Source organism: Oryctolagus cuniculus, chromosome 3, assembly GCF_051225735.1.
Source record: "Oryctolagus cuniculus isolate XC-2025 breed Fujian yellow rabbit chromosome 3, ASM5122573v1, whole genome shotgun sequence".
Lineage (NCBI taxonomy): Eukaryota > Metazoa > Chordata > Mammalia > Lagomorpha > Leporidae > Oryctolagus > Oryctolagus cuniculus.
Genome location: NC_142869.1, coordinates 7,261,409 through 7,286,176, shown reverse-complemented (window position 1 = coordinate 7,286,176; position 24,768 = coordinate 7,261,409). Strand labels below are relative to the sequence as shown.

General features: G+C 44.8%; 1 protein-coding gene across 14 annotated transcripts in view; it reads left to right on the top strand.

The window, feature by feature from the left end:
* The window catches only part of DIS3L2 (DIS3 like 3'-5' exoribonuclease 2), a 385,610-nt gene that overhangs the window by 124,402 nt on the left and 236,440 nt on the right, over positions 1 to 24,768 (top strand). For 13 of the 14 annotated variants that reach the window (XM_070070055.2, XM_089329724.1, XM_089329727.1 and 10 more), the window contains one exon: positions 3,316 to 3,550. In XM_070070055.2, the coding sequence (XP_069926156.1) occupies positions 3,316 to 3,550 (235 nt within the window). Of the gene's footprint in view, positions 1 to 3,315; positions 3,551 to 21,027; positions 21,256 to 24,768 lie in introns of those variants that run through there. The other variant, XM_089329730.1, reaches the window with a different exon arrangement.

Genomic DNA, 24,768 nt, shown 5'->3' with positions numbered 1-24,768 from the left:
AGGATGTGGGGAAAAAGGGACACTAACCCACTGTTGGTGGGAATGCAAACTGGTCAAGCCACTATGGAAATCAGTCTGGAGATTCCTCAGAAACCTGAATATAACCCTACCGTTCGACCCAGCCATCCCACTCCTTGGAATTTACCCAAAGGAGTTTAAATTGATAAACAAAAAAGCGGTCTGCACCCTAATGTTTATTGCAGCACAATTCGCAATAGCCAAGACCTGGAACCAACCTAAATGCCCATCAGTGGTAGACTGGATAAAGAAATTATGGGATATGTACTCTTTAGAATACTATACCGCAGTAAGAAACAACGAAATCCAGTCATTTGCAACAAAATGGAGGAATCTGGAACACATCATGCTGAGTGAAGTAAGCCAGTCCCAAAGGGACAAATACCATATGTTCTCCCTGATCGGTGACAACTGACTGAACACCAAAAAGGAAACCTCCTGAAGTGAAATGGACACTATGAGAAATGGTGACTTGATCAGCATAGCCCTGACTGCTAATGGACAACTTAATACATTATCCCTCATAGTATTATTTTTTTGTCTGTTCTACTTAATATGACTGGTTTAATTCTGTAATTATCACACAGTTATTCTTAAGTGTTGAAAATTAACTGAAATGTGATCCCTGTTAAACATAAGAGTGGGAATAAGAGAGGGAAGAGATGTATAATTTGGGGCATGCTCGGGCTGACTTGCCCCAATTGGTAGAGTTGGAAACATACCAGGGGATTCCAATTCAATCCCATCAAGGTGGCATGTGCCAATGCCATCTCACTATTCCAAGTGATCAATTTCAGTTCACAATTGATCATAATGAAAGGACTAAGAGTCAAAGGGAGCACATAAACAAGTCTAGTATCTGCTAACACTAACCGATAGAATAAATAAAGGGGAGAGTGATCCAACATGGGAAGTGAGATACTCAGCAGACTCATAGAATGGCGGATGTCCTAAATAGCACTCTGGTCTCAGAATCAGCCCTAAAGGCACTCGGATCTGGCTGAAAAGCCCATGAGAGTATTTCAGGCATGGAAAGCCAAGACACTCTGGCAAAAAGATCTCTGTGAGTGAGATCCCAGTGGAAAGAACAGGTCTTCAAAGAGGGAGGTGCTTTTCTCTGAAGGGAGGAGAGAACCTCCACTTTGACTATGACCGTGTCTAAACAAGATAAGAGTCGGAGAACTCAAGGGGCTTCCATAGCCTTGGAAACTCATGACTGGTGCATAGGGAGATTACTGATGCCATAAACAGGAGTGTCAATTGGTAAAGTCAACAACAGGAGTCACTGTGCACTTACTCCTCATGTAGGATCTCTGTCCTTAATGTGCTGTACACTGAGGCTTAATGCTATAACGAGTACTCAAACAGTATATTTCACTTTGGGTTTCTATGGGGGTGCAAACGATTGAAATCTTTACTTAATGTACACTAAACTGATCTTCTGTAAAAAAAAAAAAAAAAAAAGAAAAGAAATTATCAATTCCCAACTTGACTCTCACTGGGATTAAACATGACAATAGGTCTGATCTGATTTCATCATCATTTAAAAAAATCATCTATTATTTTTCACTTTATGTTTCTGTGTGGGAGCAAACTGTTGAAATCCTTACTTAATGTATACTAAGCTGATCTTCTGTATATTAAGATAATCGAAAATGAATCTTGATGTGAATGGAAGGGGAGAGGGAGTGGGAAAGGGGAGGGTTGTGGGTGGGAGGGACGGTATGGGAGGGGAAGCCATTGTAACCCATGAGTCGTACTTTGGAAATTTATATTCATTAAATAAAAGATAAAAAAAAAATCAAAACTTTTAAACTAAATAAAAACTCTTTAAAAAAAAAAAAGGATGTGATGTTCCAAGTAACATCTAGGACCTACAGAACCTGCTGGGACCTACAGAACCTGCTGACGTCCTTCTTGCTAATGTGAATCAGCAGATTTACATAGAGGGCTATGGTTTTTTTTCAGTTACTCAACTCTGCCTGGAATGCGTGTGTATGCGTGTGTGTGTGTGTGTGTGTGTGAGAGAGAGAGAGAGAGAGAGAGAGAGAGATTTACTTATTTGAAAGGTGGAGTTACAGAGAGAGGGAGAGACAGAGAGAGAGAGCGATCTTCCATCTACTAGTTCACTCTCCAGATGGCCACAATGGCTAGGGCTGGGCCAGGACAAAACCAGGAGCCTGCAGCTTCTTCCAGGTCTCCACGTGGATGCAGAGCCCAAGAACTGGGGCCATCTTCTACTCTTCTCAGGTGCATTAGCAGGGAACGGGATTGGAAGTGGAGCAGCCAAAGCTTGAACTGGCACCCATATGGGACTTCAGCACTGCAGATGGCAGTCTAACGTGCTGCGTCACAGCGCCGGCCTACCACCTGGTATATATATTTTTTTGACAGGCAGAGTTAGACAGTGAAAGAGAGAGACAGAGAGAAAGGTCTTCCTTCCGTTGGTTCACTCCCCAAATGGCCACTACGGCCAGCGTGCTGCGCCGATCTGAAATCAGGAGCCAGGTGCTTCCTCCTGGTCTCCCATGTGGGTGCAGGGTCCAAGCACTTGGGCCATCCTTCCTGGGCCACAGCAGAGAGCTGGCCTGGAAGAGGGGCAGCCGGGACAGAATACGGCGCCCCGACCGGGACTAGAACCCGGTGTGCCGGCCCCGCAGGCAGAGGATTAGCCTAGTGAGCCGAGGCGCCGGCCCCACCTGGTATATTTTAATATAGTGCTTGTAGATAGCAAAGAGAGAGGCCATGTGAGTGTCACAAGACACACTTACTCCACAGATGGATTTCTGGGTTCTTTTCTCCTATCTGCTTCATGCTTACTGCGAGGGTAATGTACAGCAATCTGTGAGCTTAATTTCAGGCCTCAAAAAGAAGAATTATGAGAACATTTTATAAACTCTTACACTTAGTTTTCTTTTTCCTTTTCATCGTGCAGTCTTGTGATTTCTCTTGGGAGCACCGTGACATTCTTTGCTGAGCTCTTTGATTCCCTAACCTACTAATTGCTCCTGCTTGATGGACCCTTAGGAAGCTTGGAACTTCTGGTATTCAGGGCCTTTGGGCGAGAGGAGGTGAAATGTAGATCAGAAGGATGGGAAAGCCGAGTGCCAGCCTGGCGTTGCTGGCTTGATTACCTCCATAGGTTAGTTTGCATCTGGAAAATAAATCCTTTCTCAGACATGTGGTGAGTGTCCAGTGTCACTGGCTTCTGAGGGTCCAGTTTTTCCTTAGGAAACAGAATCTGCTCTTTCCTCCACGCGCCCCGCCGATTGAGCAGCGCTTTTCTGTTTCATCCAGGTGATTAAACCAGAAAGCAGCGACAAAGAAGCAGAAGGTGCGTACGAGGCAGACCTTGCCGAGGAGCTCTGTGGGCACCACCTTCCGCAGCAGTCCCTCAAAGACTGCAGTGACGGCCCTGATGTCATCATAGAGGCCCATCTTGGTGACAGCGACTCGGAAGATGGTCACGGCAACACACAAAATACGCTGCTGGATGGTGTCAAGAAGCTCTCCGTGTGTGTGCATGGAGAAGGTGAGTCCAGTTCTGCTGTTTTAGTACCTGATTGTCTTTTAAGTATTGGAAGTCACTCTCTGCAGTACAGAATCAGTACAATTGTGCCCAAATTCTGAGCTGTGACAGTTTTTAGAAAAGGGGGAGAATCTTTGACAGGCTTCTTGCTATGGCTATGAGAAGAAACAGAAGAGGTGCCGCTGGATGGTGTGAGCCATGGTCACTGCTGCCACCTCCCCACTGGGCCAGTTGTGTTGACTGTGAACCTCAAAATCTCCTGGGACCTCTGGGTGACGTGAGCAGAATTAGACCACTCTTTAAAACCCTTATGAAAAGACCTTTTTTTTTTTTTTTTTTGACAGGCAGAGTGGACAGTGAGAGAGAGAGACAGAGAAAAAGGTTTTCCCTTGCTGTTGGTTCACCCTGCAATGGCCGCCGCGGCCGGCACGCTGCGGCCGGCGCACTGCGCTGATCCGATGGCAGGAGCCAGGTGCTTCTGGTCTCCCATGGGGTGCAGGGCCCAAGCACTTGGGCCATCCTCCACTGCACTCCCTGGCCACAGCAGAGGGCTGGCCTGGAAGAGGGGCAACCGGGACAGAATCTGGCACCCCGACCGGGACTAGAACCTGGTGTGCCGGCGCCGCAAGGCGGAGGATTAGCCTAGTGAGCCGCGGCGCCGGCCAAAAGACCTTTATTTTATCCTCTGTTTTGCTGTAATTCAGTATGTTCTAAAAGTACTTCTGTCATTGATGGTGAGTGTAGGTCACCTTGAACTTTGTGAGTTATCTGTAGAAAGTATTTGGATTCTAAGCCTTTATAAAAGTCTTTTTCATTTTCTCTGATCAAAATATAAGCCATGAGTCCTCTGGATGCAGAAAAAAAGCAGAGACATAGCAGCCACGAGCTGTGTCCCAGGGCCCTGCCCGACCGTGCGCTCTGAGAGCTGTGTCCCAGGGCCCTGCCCGACCGTGCGCTCTGAGAGCTGTGTCCCAGGGCCCTGCCCGACCGTGTGCTCTGAGAGCTGTGTCCCAGGGCCCTGCCCGACCGTGTGCTCTGAGAGCTGTGTCCCAGGGCCCTGCCCACTCTGTGCTCTGAGAGCTGTGTCCCAGGGCCCTGCCCGACCGTGTGCTCTGAGAGCTGTGTCCCAGGGCCCTGCCCGACCGTGTGCTCTGAGAGCTGTGTCCCAGGGCCCTGCCCGACTGTGTGCTCTGAGAGCTGTGTCTGAGGGCCCTGCCTGACCGTGTTCTCTGAGAGCTGTGTCCCAGGGCCCTGCCTGACCGTGTTCTCTGAGAGCTGTGTCCCAGGGCCCTGCCCGACCGTGTGCTCTGAGAGCTGTGTCCCAGGGCCCTGCCCGACCGTGTGCTCTGAGAGCTGTGTCCCAGGGCCCTGCCCGACCGTGTGCTCTGAGAGCTGTGTCCCAGGGCCCTGCCCGACTGTGTGCTCTGAGAGCTGTGTCTGAGGGCCCTGCCTGACCGTGTTCTCTGAGAGCTGTGTCTGAGGGCCCTGCCTGACCGTGTTCTCTGAGAGCTGTGTCCCAGGGCCCTGCCTGACCGTGTTCTCTGAGAGCTGTGTCCCAGGGCCCTGCCTGACCATGCGCTCTGAGAGCTGTGTCCCAGGGCCCTGCCTGACCGTGTTCTCTGAGAGCTGTGTCCCAGGGCCCTGCCTGACCGTGTTCTCTGAGAGCTGTGTCCCAGGGCCCTGCCTGACCGTGTTCTCTGAGAGCTGTGTCCCAGGGCCCTGCCTGACCGTGTGCTCTGAGAGCTGTGTCCCAGGGCCCTGCCCACTCTGTGCTCTGGGGACCATTAGGGAAGGGAACATTGACACTCAGGGCATTTGAGCGTCTAGGTTGCTAAGAGTTGTGGGTGTAAGGAGTGTGTTTTCCAGCAAGTTGAGTTTTATGAGTCTATGAAATGGAAAAGATGAAGCAGGCCATCCTGGCCGGGCTGACTAGGTAATGAGCTTGCTATCAGGAAGGAGTTTCTGGCACAGTCTTCATGAAAGACTCGAAGAAATGCCAGACGATTACTCAGGGAGGATGTTGAGCAGACAACCTGTTTCAGGGCTGGCGAGCACACCTCACTCTCCTGCAGGAACCTGGAGACGGATCACCCCGTTTGCCTCCCCTGCGGATGGGAGAGTCTGAAGCAGAAAGCAGACTCCACTCTCACGTCACAACCATCAACACAGAAGACTTCCATGGCCTCCAAGCTGGGTTTTCTTCCCACCAGCAGGCAGGCAGGCAGGCAAGCAAGCAGCGCTGTGGTGGACCCCAGCGGGGCGTCCTCTGCTGCGAGTCCGTTCTGGCGCTGGCTACCTGGAGTCGGCGTCGTGGCCCCCAGGTGAGGGCTCGGTCCTCAAGCCTGCCCCCTCCCCCAAACCAGTTGCAAGGCCCAGGCAGTTTTACCTGTTTGCCATCCAGCGGCCATAGACTGGTTTCCGTGACCTCCTTCTTGGGTCAGTTAATTTGCTCAAGCAGTTCACAGAACCCTGGGAAACACCTTTGCCAGTTTATTATGAAGGTAGTTGTACTCCAAAGGACAGAGATGAGGAGATGCACAGAGTGTGGGGTGGGGAGGGTGCAGAGCCCCCATGCCCTCTGAGGCACACCCCCTGCAGGGTCTCCACGTGTTCAGCTGTCTGCGAGCTCTCCAAATCCTGTCCTTCTGGATTTCTTAGACTTCATCACATAGGCGTGACTGAAGTGTTGAAATGTGACTGGACAAAATGGCCACGATCAAGTGCTGGTAGATGGGGTGGGGAAATTCAGCAAGGCCTGTTGGTTGGGATTCTTCAGCCTTCCTTCCTCACCCATATGGGCAGGGCCCCTTCTGAAATGGGGGTCTTATCATCCACTGTCAGACAGGTAGGTCCGAGAATTCCTTCATGCTTAGCAGCTCTAAGGGAGGGGATTAGACTTCCTGTGACGTGCCTTGGAGAAGGCGTTACAAGCTAGGAACAATGGATGGAAATCAAAACCTGGAATATCGCGCGTAGTGACCTGGGCTGGAGAGCCTCTTCTGAAAGCACTTGACCTTTTTGGTGCCAAGTAACTCTCATTTGGAATGACTTTCCAACTTTGACATTTTTTTGAGTGATGAGGCCGCTGTTTCCTGTCAGGTGGTGCTACCTACCCTGACCTGTGCCCCCAGGCCTCTCTTTGTCATGACGTATGTAGGTAACTGGTAGTTTCGCTGTTCAGGGCTCACCAATGTCATGTGGACGCTATTCTTTGAAATCTCATTCTTCTGATATTTCTTCTTTTTTTCTTTCAAGGTTGTTGAATACCATGACTCTTATTAAAGTACGTATGTGTTCTTATAACAGTATTAGGACTGTGAGTTGTGTCTTTTCAAGAAGAGAGGGAAATAACCAAGACTCTAAATAGCCAAATCCTTCATCAGCAAGACCACCAAGGAAGAGAGATGTCTACAGGAGGAAGTCAGGCAGAGCCTCACTTTACGATGAATCGAGGGGAAGAGGTGATTAGTGGGTACTGGGTTATAGCTAGATAGAAGTAAGAAGTTCTGGGCTTCCATTGCATAGCAGGATGTTTCAGTGTACTGTGTGTATTTCTCTATAAACAAGCAAACTAGAAGATAGGATTTTAGATGTCTTCACTATGAAGAAATGTTAAGTTTGGAAAAGAAATGTATTTATCCTGATTGGACGCTACACAATGCCTAGCTGTACCAAAACATCACACAGTACCCCATAAATATGTACAATTTTTATGTCTTTAAAATTTTTTTTTCCAAATTGTATTGAGTATTTGGTTCAGAAGTGGAAACCAAGCTCTGGCGATTGGATTTGGCAGATCTCAGCACCCTCTTTTCCCCTGGGCTCCAAACTGAAGGGATAAGGTGGCTTGATCTCTCATTCATGGTTGATGCAGATAGTAGGGCGGAGAAATATTGGTGGATGGAAGTGATAGGAGAATTGATGCTTAGGTTGGGTGCTAACAGTTCACTCTGCCCTTGGGGAAATGATGCCAGACCTGCTTTCTATTTGCCCTCTGCCATACTTCCCTGCCCTCTTTCTTAGAATAAGTAAGTATCATGGAGAGCTTTGTAAGGCCACCGTGTGCATGGTGTTTTCATATTCTTTGTACGTTCTTCCTAGTCCACTGTTATTTATACTGCTTTCTTAGTAGCCCTGACTGAGGGAACGGCCTTAATCCTTCCCCCAGGATCTGGTACGGATTTCTCTTTCCTGCTAGCCTCTAAATAGAGAGTTTGTGAAACCACATGGCTGTTTCTCATTTCTTGCCCTCTTGATATTTAGGAAAATTGCAATTTGCTCTTTTAAAAATCATAGTTTTTTTTAGGATATTTCAACCAGCTTCTCTTGCTCACGATAATATAAAATCTGGTTACAGTTAAGATGTTAGTACTTTCTGCACCATTTAAGGTTTTGAAATTGTTATTGAAACAAACCATAACCTTAGGAACACCATAAACTTTTCCTAAGACTTCTAGAAAGGTTCTTTGCTTTGTATTGTATTTGCAAGCATATTAAGCAATGCAGTTCATGCCTATGTCCGAAAGTGTTTTTGTTACTTTTTGTTTTCCTATCACGATTCTACCCAGAGCACATGTTGCATGTTGCATGTGCATGCAGAGTTTATCCCTGTTTCCAGGAAACATGTCTTCCTGGTAAGCACTAGCTTCCCTGGGAGTGGTCTACACGTGCATCTAAGACCTCACAGTCCTTTCTTAGGAGAATGGCGTGGATCTGCGTCCTCCTCACCGCTGAGAGCTGGTGGGCCCAAGACTGGGCCCCTTTGACAGTCTCACAGTCCTTTGCAACAGCGTTTTTAACCACCTTTCCGTCTGCATAGAGACTGGGGACAGCCCAGTTAAGTTTTCCTTGTTACCAAATGTATTAATGGCTTCAGAAGTGTGTGGCTAATGGTTGCTTGGTTAGCATACTCCAAAGAATAGAAATGGCCATGTCCAAGTGATACAGTAGCTCTGTATCTTTCATCACCAGCAAATGTCAGAACAGTTTTGGCCTCTGAATCTGATGATCGTGACCTAATGAGGCTATGGTGTGCATTTCCTGCCCTCTGCCCCAGCAGGGTTTGCCAGGGATCTTTTCCAGCTTCGTGGTCTGAGACAAGCCTCTGCCAGTACCCTGCTGACTGAGCTTTGGTTTGACGTCTAGAGTCGACCTTTTCACTTCTGTCTCCTGGTTGTTGTCTGAAGAGAATCCATGTGGAATCCTTAATCCCTCCTGAGATGTGACTCAGTCTATCACTATTCCTTCTAGGGCCTTTCCAAGTCACCTTTGGGAGTCAAGAACACCCCTTTGTTCTCTCTGGAGGCGGATCTTCCAAGACAGGCCCTTCCAGGGCGTGGGTTTCTCTGTGCTGTCTCCTAGAATAAAACGTAATTGCATTGCCCTTTGAGAAAAGCTGGCTTAGCTGATCATCCCCCTGTGGCACTTTAGGGTCGCTGAGACCCAGGAGACCTTCCCCGGATTCTCTGGCAGCGCTTCTTCCTCAGAGCTAAGTTTCTTCTTTGCCCTGATCTCTCCTGTGTAGAGTGATGATTCGGGCAACTAGAAGACAGGAATGTTTGCTTCAGAAACGATACTGAAGATGAAATTTACAGCAGTTTCCTATCAACCACAATTTTGAGATAATGTTTTGTGTCAATATTTAAAAAATGTGATTTTAAAGAAAGGAAAGCCTTGTTCAGAACTGTGTTTAATAGAAGGCTACAGTGGGCATTTCTGCTTCCCTGTCTTTGAGACTGGGTAGACGATGCAGTCATATCAGGTAGAGGTAGATGGCCTGGACCTACCCTGTTCTGAGACCTAAATCCTGTGCTAGAGCACCCATTCCTGCTGTGAATTCCCCCAAAGAAATAAATGCCCAGAGGACAAGTTACATAGAGGAACCGTTCTTTATTAATTGAGGCTTTGGTCCTAGCCCAGATGGTGACTGGTGTAACTGTGGTGGGCATTTTTATGCCTTTGCGTCCTTGCCAGCAGTTAGGAATATCCCGCTTTCTAATTTCTGTAGTCTAGTTTGAGTTCTGTCAATTGCCTTTTCATAAAATTAACATTCTTGTTGCGTTGTAGGAATGTCTTACCTGTTCTCTGTAATAATACCTTTCCAATTTAGCCATTACAGTCTCCCATTCTTGCAGTCTTTTCACTATTATTTTGTCTGTGGTATCTTCCATTAAAGAAAAATCTTTAATTTTGATGTGATAAGTTAATCACATGCTTTATGGGTTCAATTTTTTCCCTATTGTTAGCTCCCACAGATATTCTTCCTTGTAGTCTTTTATTAAGTCTGCAGTTTTGCCTTTTGCTGAACTTTGTGCCTCTCATTCTTCATTGATTGAGATTTTCATCTGGCTTCTCTTTTTCTGATATTGAGCCATCCTTGAATTCCTAGGATAAATATTATTTAATCTTGGTATGTTTTTATTTTTAAAATACACTTGGATTCACTTAATATTTAGTGTAGAATTTTTATATCACATTAAAATGGATCTGTGATTTTCTTGTTATTATCCAATTTTTTGGAAACATTTATTTTTTACTTACTTAAAAGGCAGAGTTAGAGAAGAGGAGAGAGAGAGAGAGAGCGAGCGAGCGAGGTTCCATCTACTGGTTCACTCCTCAAATGGCTGAAACAGCTGGGGCTGGGTCAGGCGGAAATCAGGAGCTTGGAGATTCTTTCCAGTCTCCCACACGGGTGCAGTGTCCCAAACACTTGGGCCGTTGTCTACTGCTTTCCCAGGTGCATTAGCAGGGAGCAGGGTCAGAAGTGGAGCAGCCGGGACTAGAACTGGCACCCACATGGGATGCCAGCAGTGCAGGCAGAGGTGTAACCTATTACACCACAACACCGGCCCCTCATCCAATTTTTTAAATAATCAAGTTTGTAACAGCTTCATAAAATGTTCTGGTCAGTTTTTGACTGTTTCCTATTTTTCTCAAGCAGCTTGTATAAAATGGGAATTAACTGTTCTTTAAAATTTGGTAGAACTCATTGTAAAATTATCTGCACCTGCTGTTTTTCAGGGGACAAGATCTTTGCTGTTTTAATCTCTTTCATATTAATTGGACTGTTCATGTTCGCTATTTCTTCTTGTGCCAATTTTGGCATAATTTAGTGAGAATTTATCTGCTCAGATTTATTAGCATAATAACTATTCCTAATACTATTTAATATTATTTATATTTTAAATATATTCTTTGTTGTGTGTACTTTTGCATCCCTTTTTATTCTATATTTTAATTATTTGAATCTTTTTTCTTAACTCTTGATTGTCAAAAGTATTTCTATCTTACTAATCTTTTCAAAGAATAAGCTTTTGCTTTTGTTATTTTTCTCTGTTTATTGTTGATAGTGTTGTTCTATATATCGTTGATATTTGCCCTTATCTTTGTGACTTAGTTCCTTATTTTGGGAACTTTTCTTTCTCTTTACCCATTTCACAGACCCTATTGTTGAATACTTGGCTTATTATTCTTAAAATTTGCTGCCAATGAAATATTTAAAAACGATAAATGTCTCTCTAAGTACTTCTTTATATGTATTTTACAGATTTTGATGTACAGGTTAGTTATTTATTAAAACTATTTAATTTCTAATTTTTTTGGTGATTCTTTTTTGTTTGATGCTTAATTTATTGTGTTATGGTCAAAGAATGGGGTATCTGTAATGCTTAAATCTTTATAATTTATTGACACTTGCTTTGGAGCCTAGTACAGTGGTCTGTGTTTCTGAATATTCCATAGATGAGGTACTTCAAGAAGTTCATGTTTAAGGGATTTAAAAACTCATTTGTTATTTAAAAATTTGTAGTTTTTCACAATATGCATTTTTCATAGACTTTTTGGAGCCTTCTTGTATACACGGATTTCAAAAATTTGTTGCACCCAAATAAACTTATCTTTTAATTCTATTTTTTTCCTTTGCTCTAGGATTTTATTTTCTTTTTATTTTTTAATTCTTAAATTTTTTGAGATAACATTTTAAATGTAAATAATTGTCAAAGGTTAATGACTGCTAAGTAAAGATCTCAACAAATAAAAAATAAAAAGCCCGCACTTGAGCAGGGAAATAGACAAAGCTCTATAAGCAATAATCAAATGAAAAGGTGTCCGACTTCACTTATGCAGAGCAAATTTTAAAATAGTCACAAAATCATTAATCCTGTGGTAGCACATAATTCCAGTGAATTTGTTTGACAAAGATTTAAAAGAAAGTTTGATGAAACCCTGTATTTGCAGTAAACACTGTGCTCAAATCCTGGGCATTTCTTTTTCTTGTTTAAATTTTAGCTCATGCACAGAAGGGAGAACATGCAGTTCTCCTTTCTTTGGCTTATTTCACTCAGCATTATGTCCTCCTGGTCTAGCCATTGTGCTGGAATTTCATTCTTTTTAAAAAATACCTGAATAATACTCCATTGTGTGTCGTAGCACATTTTCTTTATCCAGTCACTTGTGATGGACACCTTGGCTGATGCCGTGTTTTGGCTGTTGTGAGCAGTGCTGCTGTAAGCACCGTGGAGCAAGTATCTCTTGGGTACACTGAGTTCATAACTTTTGGTTATACACCCAGTGGTGGAATTGCTGGGTTATATTAGCAGGTCTCTTTCTGGATTTAAAGAAATCTTCATCCTGTTTTCCACAGTGGCTGCACTAATTTACATCCTCCACAGCAGTGTGTAATAGTTCCCTCTTCACATCCTTGCCAGCATTCGTTGCTGTTTTTGGACAATAGCCATTCTGATGGGGTGAGGTGATAGCTCACTGTGGCTTTGATTTGCATTTCCCTGATTGCTAGTGATATTGAACATTAATTTTTCACGTATCTGTTGGCCATTTGTATATCTTCTTTTGAGAACTATCTGTGCAAGTCTTTGGCCCATTTCTTAGCTAGCTTTTTTTTCTTGTTGAGTTTCTCTCTCTCCTCTCCCCTCCCTCCCTCAGTTGCGTGTATTTTCTGGATATCAATCCTTTGTCAGATAAATTGCTTGCACATATTTTCTCCTGTTCTGTTGGATGTCTCATCACTATCCTTGATTGTTTCACTGGCTCTGCAGAAGCTTCTGTTGCCTGGGCTTTGGTGGTCTTATCCAAGAAGTCATCACCTACACCAGTGTCTCCCAGTGTTTCCCATGAACTTTCGGGGGCACACTGTGTGCGTTTAAAGAAAGATGTGTTGGGACTGGGGCTGTGGCATAGTGGATAAAGCTGCCTCCTGCGATGCTGGCATCCCATGTGAGTGCTGGTTCATGTCCTGGCTGTTTCAGTTCTGATCCAGTTCCTTGCTGGGAAAAGCAGCTGAGGATGGCCCAAGTGTTTGAGTCCCTGCTACCTACATGGGGAGACCTGAAAGAAGCTCCTGGCTCCTGGCTTCTGCCTGACCCAGCCCTAGCTGTTGAGGCCATGTGAAGAGTGAACCGGCACATGGAAGATCTCTGTGTCTCTCACTCTCTCTGTAACTCTGACTTTAAAATAAATAAATAAATCACTCTCTCTTTTTTTAAGATTTTATTTATTTATTTGAGAGGTAGAGTTACAGAGAGAGGGAAAGACAGAGAGTAAGGCCTTCTGTCTGTTGGTTCACTCCCCAGATGGCAACAACAGCTGGAGCTGGGCCCATCTGAAGCCAGGAGCCAGGAGCTTTTTCCAGGTCTCCCACGTAGGTAGCAGAGGCCCAAACACTTGGGCCATTTTCAGCTTCTTTCCCAGGCCATAAGCAGAGAGCTAGAGTGGAAGAGGAGCAGCTGAGACCCAAACTGGCACCCATATGGGATGCTGGCGCTGCAGGCGGAGGCTTAGCCTACTACAGCACTGGCCCCTAACTAAATAAATATTTAAAAAACAAAAAAATTGTAAGAATACACATATATGTATGTATATTACATATATATGTATATATATATAATTACTTTTAAAGATTTAAGTGCTTGGTCTTGTCTTAGCACTTTGTAATTAAGCCTTATTATGTTAATCCTCTCAACACACCTCATGTCTATTTCAGGAATATTAATAGTATCTATTTTAGGAGTACTAGTAGTTTTTATTCCCAAAACAAAGAAAATTACACACTTGGTAATACACTTCAGACTTCCCTGGCAGTTTTTTTTTTAAAAACATATCAATGCCTGGCTACAAGTTAGAGATTATGATTCTGGCTGATTTGGGATGGGGCTGAGCAACGGTATTTTGAAAAAGCTTCCAGAAGCTAAAAATGTATGTTGGAGAAGAGACAGTCTTTTCACTAAGTGATGCTGGGAAAACTGGACATCCATAAGCTAAAGATTGAAACAAGACCTCCCCCTCCTGCAAAAATCAGCTCAACATGGATCAGAGGTTTATATTTGAGATCTGAAGCTATAGAACTGTTTAAAGGAAACAGGGGAAACACTTCAAGAGATTGACACAGGCAATGACTTTTTGGATAAGACCCCAGAAGCATGGGCAAAACAAGCAAAAATAGACAAATGGGATCATATCAAGCTCAGATGCTTCTGCTCAGCGAAGGAAACAATGAACAGAGTAAAAAGACCTCCAACAGCATGGAGGAAAATACCTGCGGATTTTCCTCTGACGGAGGGTTAGTATCCAGAATATAAGGAGCTCAGGAGACTCAACCACAAAATAACAACCACGCCATTTTAAAAATGGGCAAAGGATCTAAATAGACATTTCTCAGAAGAAGAAATACAAATGGCTGGCAAATACACGAAAAATGCTCAATATCGCTGGCTGTCAGGAAAATGAAGCTCAAAGCCACAGTGAGTTATCATCTGACTATAGTTAGGATGGCTGTTATAAAACAGGAAAAAGCGCCAAATGCTGACAGGGTTGTGGAGGAAAAGGAACCCTTATCAATTAGCGCAGCTATCATGGAGAAGAGAATGGAGCTTCATCAGAAAACTAAAAATAGGTCTACCGTATGACCTCGTTGTATGACCTCGTTGTCCCCCTTCTGGATGTACCTTCTATGGGAATGAAATCAGCATGTGAAAAAGTTAGCTGCATTCCCATGTTCGCTGAAGCACTATTCACAATAGCCAAGATGTAGAGTCAACCAAGGTGTCCATCAGTGGATAAATAAAATAAGGTACACATGAGTGGAGCGTGCTTCTGCCGTGAAAAGCAGTGAGATGCTGACATGTGCAGCAAGGTGGATGGAACTAGAGATCGTTATGTTAATCGAAACAAGCTGGACACACAAACACCTGACAGTTGGCACCTTAGATGGAATGCGTTGCTGTGTACCATCATCTGTGTGGTACTCATGCTTCCCCCGCACCCTGCCTCTAGTCCTCGCTTCTAATATATTGAAAATATAGAGGAAAGTGGGACAAATTAGATGATCCCATGGCAGAAATGCACATACATGCATGAACTGTTTTAGAGGAAAAAAGGCCAAAAGAGATGTAACCAAAAATAATGTGAGTGTTGATTAAATCTGGATTAGTGGGCAGTGCTGTATGGTAACAATTGGGAAAATTTAAGTTTATGCTAGATATTAGATGGCATTTTGGAGTTAGCATTGATTTTTATCACACTAAGGTGTGATAATGTTATTGTAGATTTATAGGAAATACGGGAGATGCTCAGTGAAGTGCTTGGGGTGAAGTATCCAGATCTCTTTAACTTCCTTTTGGGGGAGGGGTAGTTGGGGGGAGAGAACCAAAACTGGGTGGGTGGGTGTATGCATGGACTGAGAGAGTGGGAACAAATGTAGTAAAATGTTAACCTTACATGAATTAGTGAGTGCTCAGAATATCATGTTCAGCTTTTCAGTGTATTTAAAAATCTTTGCTGAAAAAGAAGAATTTCCTTGTTCAGTACTTCAAGTATGGATTTCAAGAGCTGATGTTAGCCGGCGCCACGGCTCACTAGGCTAATCCTCCACCTGGCGGTGCCGGCACACCAGGTTCTAGTCCCGGTCAGGCGCCGGATTCTGTCCCGGTTGCCCCTCTTCCAGGCCAGCTCTCTGCTGTGGCCCGGGAGTGCAGTGGAGGATGGCCCAAGTGCTTGGGCCCTGCACCCCATGGGAGACCAGGATAAATACCTGGCTCCTGCCATCGATCAGCGTGGTGCGCCGGCTGCGGCAGCCATTGGAGGGTGAACCAACGGCAAAGGAAGACCTTTCTCTCTGTCTCTCTCTCTCACTGTCCACTCTGCCTGTTTAAAAAAAAAAAAAAAGCTGATGTTGCTCCTTCTTGATCTTTGGCTCCAAGTATTATGGAGCATAAAATCCTTGCTGTTTATTGTTCAAAACTTAACAGAACTGTGATTTTCTTTTGAGTTTTTTTCTGTAGTAATTATTTTTCTCCAGCAAGTCCTAATTTCATTTCCCATTAAAAATTCTAATGTATCACACAAGAAAATGTTGAGTAAAGATCTTTAAATTATTTGAATAATAGTGGATTAAAAGAAATTCTTGGAAAATTAACGAAGTCTTTAAATAACTGTTTTTAAAATGATATGCAAAATTCAAACAAAATGAGACCATATCATGCTGCCCTATAATTTTTTCCTTCAACTTTATGAAAAATTATACAAAATCTCTGTTGCTACTGTCAGGCTTCTCCATGTTGTAGCATGTGTTAGAACATCGTTGGTGGCTGAGTACGAGGTCAGTGTGAATAGACATTTTGTTTATCCATCCGCACTGATGGACACTTGGGTTGTCTCCACCTTTCTGCTGTTGAGTAGGGAACAATGCTGACGTGAACACTGATGTGCAAGTATCTGTCTGAGTCCCTGTTTTCAATTTTTTTTTCAATATCCAGAGTGTATAGATAGGAGTAAAATTGCTGGGTCATATGGCAACTCTTTGTTTAATTTTTTGAGGACTGTGAGGTTTTCTTTTTTTTTTAAAGAAATTTTCCTTTTCCATTCCTTTGGTTATTAGATACATGGTAAGCAGAGGGGTTAACAGAAGTAGAAAATCATGATGAATTGTAAGAAATCTTGAAACAATAATTACATCTGTTCTTTATTGAAATATAACTGGAGCTCGCCCAGTTCTTTTTCAGGCTTGTCCTTTTTGCTTCCTCTTCCCATTTTTTTATCCTGGAGTCATTCCTGCCTACTTGCTAGTTTCTCCTTGACACATCAGCAGGCCTAGGGATCTTGGATGTCAGAACATTTTTCTAATATTACAGGTAATTAATTGTGTAGAATATTCTGCATCCCTCTCTACGCCTGGGAGCAGACGTGCCTGTCAGCTTTCTTGCTAGCACTTTTAGCACAAAATTATTGGAACAGAAATTTAAATGAAAGGAAATGATTTCTGTAAAACACGGTTCACCCGGTTATCTAGAAGGAGAGGTGTCTAAGTCCTTCACTCATCAGTCACTCCAGGAGCCTGCCCTTCTCACCCTGGTGAGTGAGGACTTGCAGACCTGTGGAGCCACCTCCCCCGGGGTCCCCTTGCCCTTCTCAGCATGGCAGTCCTGACCTCTTGCCCACTGTTGTACTTTTAGCTTCATACTCTTCTTAGGCTGACCAGCAGCAAACAGGGTGGAAGAACTTCTCTCTCCTTATTTCCTATTCCATGCTCACCCTTGGAGTCTTCCCCATCCATTCGCTCGTCCCTCTATTTCCTATTCCATGTGCACCCTTGGAGTCTTCCCCATCCATTCGCTCGTCCCTCTATTTCCTATTCCATGCGCACCCTTGGAGTCTTCCCCATCCATTCGCTCGTCCCTCTATTTCCTATTCCATGTGCACCCTTGGAGTCTTCCCCATCCATTCGCTCGTCCCTCTATTTCCTATTCCATGCGCACCCTTGGAGTCTTCCCCATCCATTCGCTCGTCCCTCTATTTGGGACTTTCCAGGTGAGGCCAGGCCATGCTAGTGGAACAGGTATGGATGCAAAGATCATATGTGTTTACAGTTATACTGTGTTGCCATAGAAATAACACAGTGCTGGCCATGGATGGGTGCTACAAGATCATGTCCTCTTCTTGGTGGAGCACTTAACATTATTTATAAATATTTCATAACAATGAAAATAGTACATCTCTTTTAGTGAGACCGCCACTTTTGGTGCAAATGATACCAGTTCAATGTAATAACTTTTCTTGCTGACTAGAAGCTCTATTTAATACTTAATTTTTATTAGAAAAATGAGCATATTGACTATAGATAGGCTTGTTAATCAAAATACTTCAAAGTACAAGATCCTAGAAAAAAAGTGAATTTTCAAAAATCTACTGTAAAAAGGAGTGCTGTGCTTAAGGATTACAAACGACTGGCCTAGGCCATTCCTGTTTGTTTTCCAGATGAGGAGACAAGGCTCAGAGTGTTACTTGGCTTGTCCAGTGTCCCCCAGGAAGATAGTGAAATGTAAAAGAAAAACAGCGAACATAGCCACAGGCGTCTTCTACAATAGGTTATATTTTTAAAGAAGAAATCAGGCCATATGAATTTGATTCCGTCTGTGAGCCTGTGTTGAGTCTTGTGTGTTGCCCATCCTGTGTCTGCTGCCACCTCTCTCTTTCCCCCGTCTCAGTAGATTTTCACCTGGACATCTGCTCATCCTGCAGAGTCCTTGTACCTGGAGTTGTCCCCGTCCACGGAGCCGGTTCTTAGTTGCCTTATCCAAGTTGCTTTGATATGCTGAGTTGCCTTATGCCAGTAGAGCTTTTCTGCGCTGTGGAAGTGCTGTAATCTGTACTCTCTGAGATACAGTCGGTAGTTATACGTGACTCTTTAGCACTTGAAATAGTGCAGACGTGATTGAGGAACTGAATTTTTCCTTGCTTTAATTTTATTTTGAATAGCTGTGTGTGGTTAGTGGCTACTTTATTGGACATTGCAGATTTATACCGTTGCCTCTTCCCCTAGGCCTATGACCTAACTAGTCCAAGCAGGATGCATCCTGCTTGGAATGCTGGGAGAAGAGAGGTTTCTGATGAATATGAACTAGGAAACATTTATACCTAATTGCAAGTGGCAGCTTTCTGTGATTTGCTGAGTATTGTGAGTAGAAGAGTGAAGATCCCCCGAAACGTGTGGCCCGTAGCCCAGTGAGCCCTGGATCACGACCCTGCAGCCTTTTCTTACTCCGCACTTCCAACTACATGAGCTCCTGAGTCACCTTTCATATGTAAACAGGTTTGAATTGTGTTTTCTGTCATTTCAACCAAGAGCAACCAAGTAGATACAAAAGGGCTAACAGTCTTCATGTTTTATGTCGGGCTTTTGAGTCTCTGATGGGCATTCCAAGAACAAATCTTGTAGCTAACAGAGGGCCATGTGGTAGAGGGTGATGTGGACTGTGAATTTGGGCAAAGTACTTCTCTTCTCTGGTCCCAAGTTCTCCTTTACAAGTAGGCACTGTTCTATTCTGTAGCTCTAAGAACAGGGCCCTACGTGCACCATGTGCACAGCCTTGTGTTACTTGATGGGGAAGAAAAGTGACCACAAAGTAAAATCTAGGTCCTTGTCCTTGAGGTGCACTCGGGCCTTCCGAGGAGGGACGGTATCAGTATCTGGGTCCTGGCTGCTCCTGTGCTCTTCTGTGGGAATCACCCTTTCTGAAGTGGTAAATACTGCCCGCCCTGTCCACAAGCCTTGATCAGACTGTGAGAAGACTCTTGATCCGAGGAGAAGGAACACACCGACGGACCAGGGACTCATTAGATATTTGCACAGCCTGAGGGCTGGAGACCAAGTTCTTAGGGAACATAGCTGCTGTTCACACAGGCAGTGGCTTGCAGAGGATGTGAGCAGATTTGCAGGCACAGCAAGGGGGACAGGGTCATAGTAGGCGGAAGGAAGAGAAGATAAGAAGACAACGTATCCTTGGGCCTTGTAAGATGAATAGGTTTACCAGATGAAAAAAGAATGATGCATGTTCTTTGGCTCCAACAGAACCCAGAGGGACATGGTGGGCAGAGTAATAGCTATAGTGAGGCTCCAACAGGGTGCACGTGGGGTGCTAGAGAGCATTCTAGAAACAGTTACTGCTCTGCGAGGTTTTGAAGAATCATCCATGGCTGCTCAGAGCTGTGGGTGTAGGAGAGTCAGCCAAGGTTGTTACAGGAAGAGAGGAGAGATGGGGTGTGGCAGGGGTCTGTGAAGACTGGAGGTGCTGGAAGACCTGACTGAGCTCTGACAGCTGAAATGCAGAGAAGGAATAGGTTGGTGAGGCATTTCAGAAGTAGAATTGACAGAGTTTGATGGCTGATCAGATTATAGGGTTTAGGCAGAGGAGAATTCAAGAATGAGAGTAACTTGATTTCTGCCTTAGCAACCACATGGCTGCTGACACTCATAAGTGGATAAAGGAAAAGGCCACAGGTGAGAAGGCCACATGTGCTGAATTTGAGTTTGCTAGAGGGCATTCAGGTGGTGACACGTAGTAGGTGATTAGAAATAGTAGTATAGGCCTGTACGAGGGAAGCTGAGAGATCCACGTTTGGACATTATCCGTTGAGGATCTGGGAAGTTCAGAACCTGTCAGATGGACTGTGAGTGGAATGACCCAAAGTGATCATTGTTCTGTAAAACCAGGACACTCGCTGAGAGTAGATAGGGGAACCTTGGAGGGTGGGAGTGGGCAGTGAAGATTTTGAGAGATCTAGAAGAGGAGTGTATGGGAAAAGAAGGAAGTGATGGGTATTTTCAAGAAAGGAAGGAATCTCTTTTTGCCTTAGTGGGTATCAGGTGATCAAAGATTGTTTTTATTTAAAAAGACATTCTCAGAATTCCTTGAAGTTAGTCTTTATCCATGGAAAGCCCCGTTATTTTTTTCCTGAAAACATTATTTTGTAAGAATGAGCTGAAAGAGAAAAGTGCAGTTTGGAATTTATTGTCTGTCTAGGTGCCTGAGAGCTGAACCATTCATGTCGTCATCGCCGCGTCACTCTACCTAAGACTCACAGGCCGTCTGTCTGTGAAGTGACAGGAAGGATGGACCCATCACGTTGCTCTTCTTCTTCCTGCCTCTGGCCAACATGTGCCAGGCTTGCGCATCTGAGCAATGCAGGCATTTCTGTGATTTGGTGCAGAACCCCCTTCTGCACGGTTTTGTGTATTTTCCCCGGCTGGAGACCCTTTCGGGGCCACTGTGCAGAGTTCTGTGTGCCTGCATGTTCATCTTACTGCCATTGGTTCCCAGTTGGGTCACTCTCAACAATTCCTGTTCTCTGTGGAGAACGATCAGTTAGGTTTTTCAAACCATGCAGCAACATTGAGGCAAGGAAAATCTTTGCTTAATATAGACTTAGAGAGTAGTGCTGGTTATCATCTGTTGAGGCTGTCAGAATGCTGTTGAAGATTTAGTTCAGCCTTTGGATAGAAACTGGGTCATGTGGCTCTAGGTGTGGAGCGGGGACTGACAGCTGCCCCAGGGTGGCTATGGAATATATACCAGTAAGGATAGATCTTATTTAATATTTATAATGAAAATTGTTCCTGGTGTTCAGATAATACTAAAAGAAAAGAAAAACAAACCGAAAACACTAAGAAGTGACTGTGTCTCCTGTGCCTTTAAGTGGAACAAGCCTGTGCTGCGCATGCTTCCTCTGGCCCCTTGCAGGAAAGCTCCGCGGCACAGTGCGGTCTCATCTCTTTCTCAGCTGGCCGGCCCGTCAGCTCTGCCTCTTCTGCTCGAGTCCTGGGTGACTCTAACCTGATGTCACTCCAGAGCCCCTTTGTTACCTGCTACTGGTCCTTGCTTCTGAAGTTCACCCAGGCCTCACGGCACCTCCTGCTCCAGGTAGGAGTGCTCCCTGCGCCAGGACGCAGACCTGTCTGGCGAGTGGCATTCACTTCTTTACCAGGGAAGAGGGATCCAATACAATGAGGCAACCCTGCTGTAGGAAACAACACTGAGCAAGAGATTTGCCAGTCATTCTTAGCTGTTAGAGTTTCATTCATTTCTCTTATTGATTAAAAGCCTTCATCATAAATACGTGCCTTGACTACTTCCCAGGTTCTTGTATGAATCGGATGAGGTAATGGAAGGAAAGGCATCTCAAAACGGATAAAGCGCAGCATATTCCATTATGGGCATCTCCGCACCACTTGTTGAAGCCCGCTGCCTCTTGACAGAACAAGTGTGTGTGTCACATGGCTCTTCCCGCAGGAGTTCTCTACCGCCTGGTGTCAGTGAGGAGCCGTGACAGCTCTCTGGCTGCCCTCGCCCTCCAGGGGCCTCCTGGCATCTCTCCAGCCTTTGCTCTTGCACCTGCCCGCGCAGATCTTGGGTCCAGGAAATCAGGACTGTGTGTTCCTGAGCGTTCTCTCCCCTCTCTGTCCTGCGTGCCAGTGCTTCCTCTTTCCTGCCATGACTGCCTCCTCGCTCCCCATCTCCTCCCATTCTTCAACGGCAGATGTCATTTTAGACATGGATCAGTTATCTCCCACTGGGGAACAAACTGGCACAAACCTGGTGGCTGAAGACAGCAAGGTGGTGTTCTCACCGTCAGTGAGTCGGGAATCTGCGCTTGGCTCACCTGGGCTCCTGAAGGCTGTCGTCAGGTGTTGGTCATCGGAGGGCTCAGCTGGGGAGAGATCTGCTTTCGAGCTCCTGTGGTTATTGTTCTGGTTCAGTTCCTTGTGGGTTTTTGGATTGTGGACCTCAGCTTCCTGCTGGTTGTTGGCTAGAGACTGCCCTCGGCTGCTTACTCCGTGAGCCGCTCTGTGTGGCAGCTTGCTTTGTCAGTCTAGCCCAGAAGGGACAGCCTCTCATCTTTTCTGTATTCTGTTGGTTAAAATCAAGTTACAGGGGCCCCATGTTGTGGTGTAGCACGTAAAGCCACCGCCTATGACACCAGCATCCCATATGGGGTTTGTGTCCTTGATGCTCCACTTCTGATCCAGCTCCCTGCTGATGGCGGGGGAAAAGCAGCAGAAGATGGCCCATGTTTTTGGGCCCCTGTCATCCCTATGGGAGACCCAGAGGAAGCTTCTGACTCCTGACTTTAGCCTGGGCCAGTGCTGATCATTGCAGCCATCTGGGGAGTGAACCAGCGGATAGAGATCTCTCTCTCCCTCTCTCTAACTCTGACTTTCAAAATAAAGAATTTTGTTTTTTGAAGCAAGTCATGGGTCCTGCCCACCCTCGAGGGGAAGAGATTGTACAAGGGCAGGAAGACTAGGGGCAGGGATATATTAGTCTGAGAATCCGCCTGCTGTAAGTGTTTCCTCCTCAAATCTTTCTTTCTTCCATAAAATGTGCCATCCTTCCTTTTTGTTACTTTACTCTGTGGCTGCTTTTGTTTCCAGTTTACATTTCATGACTGGTTTATTATTATTTTAAATTTTATTTAAGGTATACAAATTTCATGTATATGAATTTAGGAACATAGTTATACTTCTCACTCTAGCTTCCCTCCTCTTTCTTTCTTTCCTATTCACTCTTAATTTTTATAATGATCTACTTTCAGTTTACTTTATACTTGTAAGATTAACCCTGCACCAAGTACAGAGTTCAACAGATAGTAAGAAGAAAAACACTGTTCCTCAGCACTAGAGACAAGGGCTGTAAACAGTCATCAAAGCTCAAAGCTCAAAATGTCAATTTCACTTCTGTACATTAAATTTTAGGTTCTCTATTGCTTACCACAGATCAGGGAAAGCATATGGTATTTGTCTTTTTGGGATTGGCTTATTTCCGGTGTTTTTATGGTCGAATATTTTTTATTTCTCTCATGCGACTGTTTTTGCCCATCTTTAATCCACTTGCAACTTCCAGAACGTAGGATTGTATTTAGCAACTGTTTTGTAAAAGACACTCCTTCCTCCTCTTCTTTGAAAACTAACGAAAAATGAGACCAGTTGCTCCCCTGTTTAGTAACTGTGTTCTTTCTCCCCACGGCAGCCATGTAGCATCCATTATAAAACCTGTGGATTTGCCAATTTGGCGTCAAAACCAGTGACTCATCCATGTCCGTATAACCTGGCTGCAGTCATCCATGTTAGCCTGATTTGCATCCAGAGCTAGCACTTGTTACTTTATTAAGGAGGAGCAGTCTTCCAGCGGAGATGCTTCAGACATTAGCTGTTTTTGAGTGGTGCATTGTTCTGTTTCCCAGGGGGTTCGCTGGATTTCAGAAATGATGCTGTCTGCAAACATTAGTTTATTCCTCTTTTTAAAGTTGTCTGGTTTCTTTTCCCATGTAATGATCACTTTGTGGTCCTGCTATTTTCAGGTCACAGCAAATGAACTGAAAAAAGGGACTGGCTCCTGGGGAAGCAGAATTTTAATTCTTACCCTTTTGCCCAAGCAGTGGGCTGGATCTCATTACCCCACTTGGAGGTGTTCCATAGAGTGAAATTGTGACTGTGCTGGGCATGCAGACCCCCAAACCTGACACAGTTCCTCTAGTGTAACTCCCCATACTTTGAGGCCAACCTCTATTTAACTCTCTAGGATAGCTTATCACATTGTTAACGTTTTCAGTTATAATAGATGGTTAGTCCTTGGAAGGTAGGTAAGAAACACCAGTCTGGTCCTATGAAACACCGTGTTTCTGGTTTGAAATGATCACATCATAGTAAGATGTGCAGCTTGGTCCCTTTAAGAAGAACTCAGGTGGAAGTCAGCTTCAGCTTGGAGGAACCATTCATCTGTTGAGAGAGGCAGCGTTAGTAAGTTAAAGCCAGCTGTAGATGGAAGCGCAGAAGCATGTGTGCCTGCGTTTTGGGTCTTTTGGGAGCCATGAGGCTAAAAGCCAATTAAAACTTCAGTAGAGAGAAATTTAAAAGTTGTTTCTCCCGGGCAACGAAAGATGTAGAGCAGAGAGAGCTCAGCGAGAAGCAGGGGGTGTTGAGGTTAATGCAGTCAACAGCTGGGGATGGGAATCAGTGAGAAGGCCCGGGAATCATGCAGGCTGGGGTCAGAAGACCCCACCATCCAGGGCCCCTCTGACTCACTCACTGGTGAGGAGAGTGGCCATATCCTATTAGAAGGAATACTCTCGGGGTCTCTCAACAGTCTGCAAATTAGAACAATGCAGGCAACTTGGGTAATGAAGGCATGTTGGGTAATGAAGGCATGTTGGATAATGAAGGGATGGTGGGTAATGAAGGGATGGTGGGTAATGAAAGGATGGTGGGTAATGAAGGGATGGTGGGTAATGAAGGGATGGTGGGTAATGAGGGATGGTGGGTAATGAAGGGATGGTGGGTAATGAAGGCATGGTGGGTAATGAAGGGATGGTGGGTAATGAGGGATGTTGGGTAATGAAGGCATGGTGGGTAATGAAGGGATGGTGGGTAATGAAGG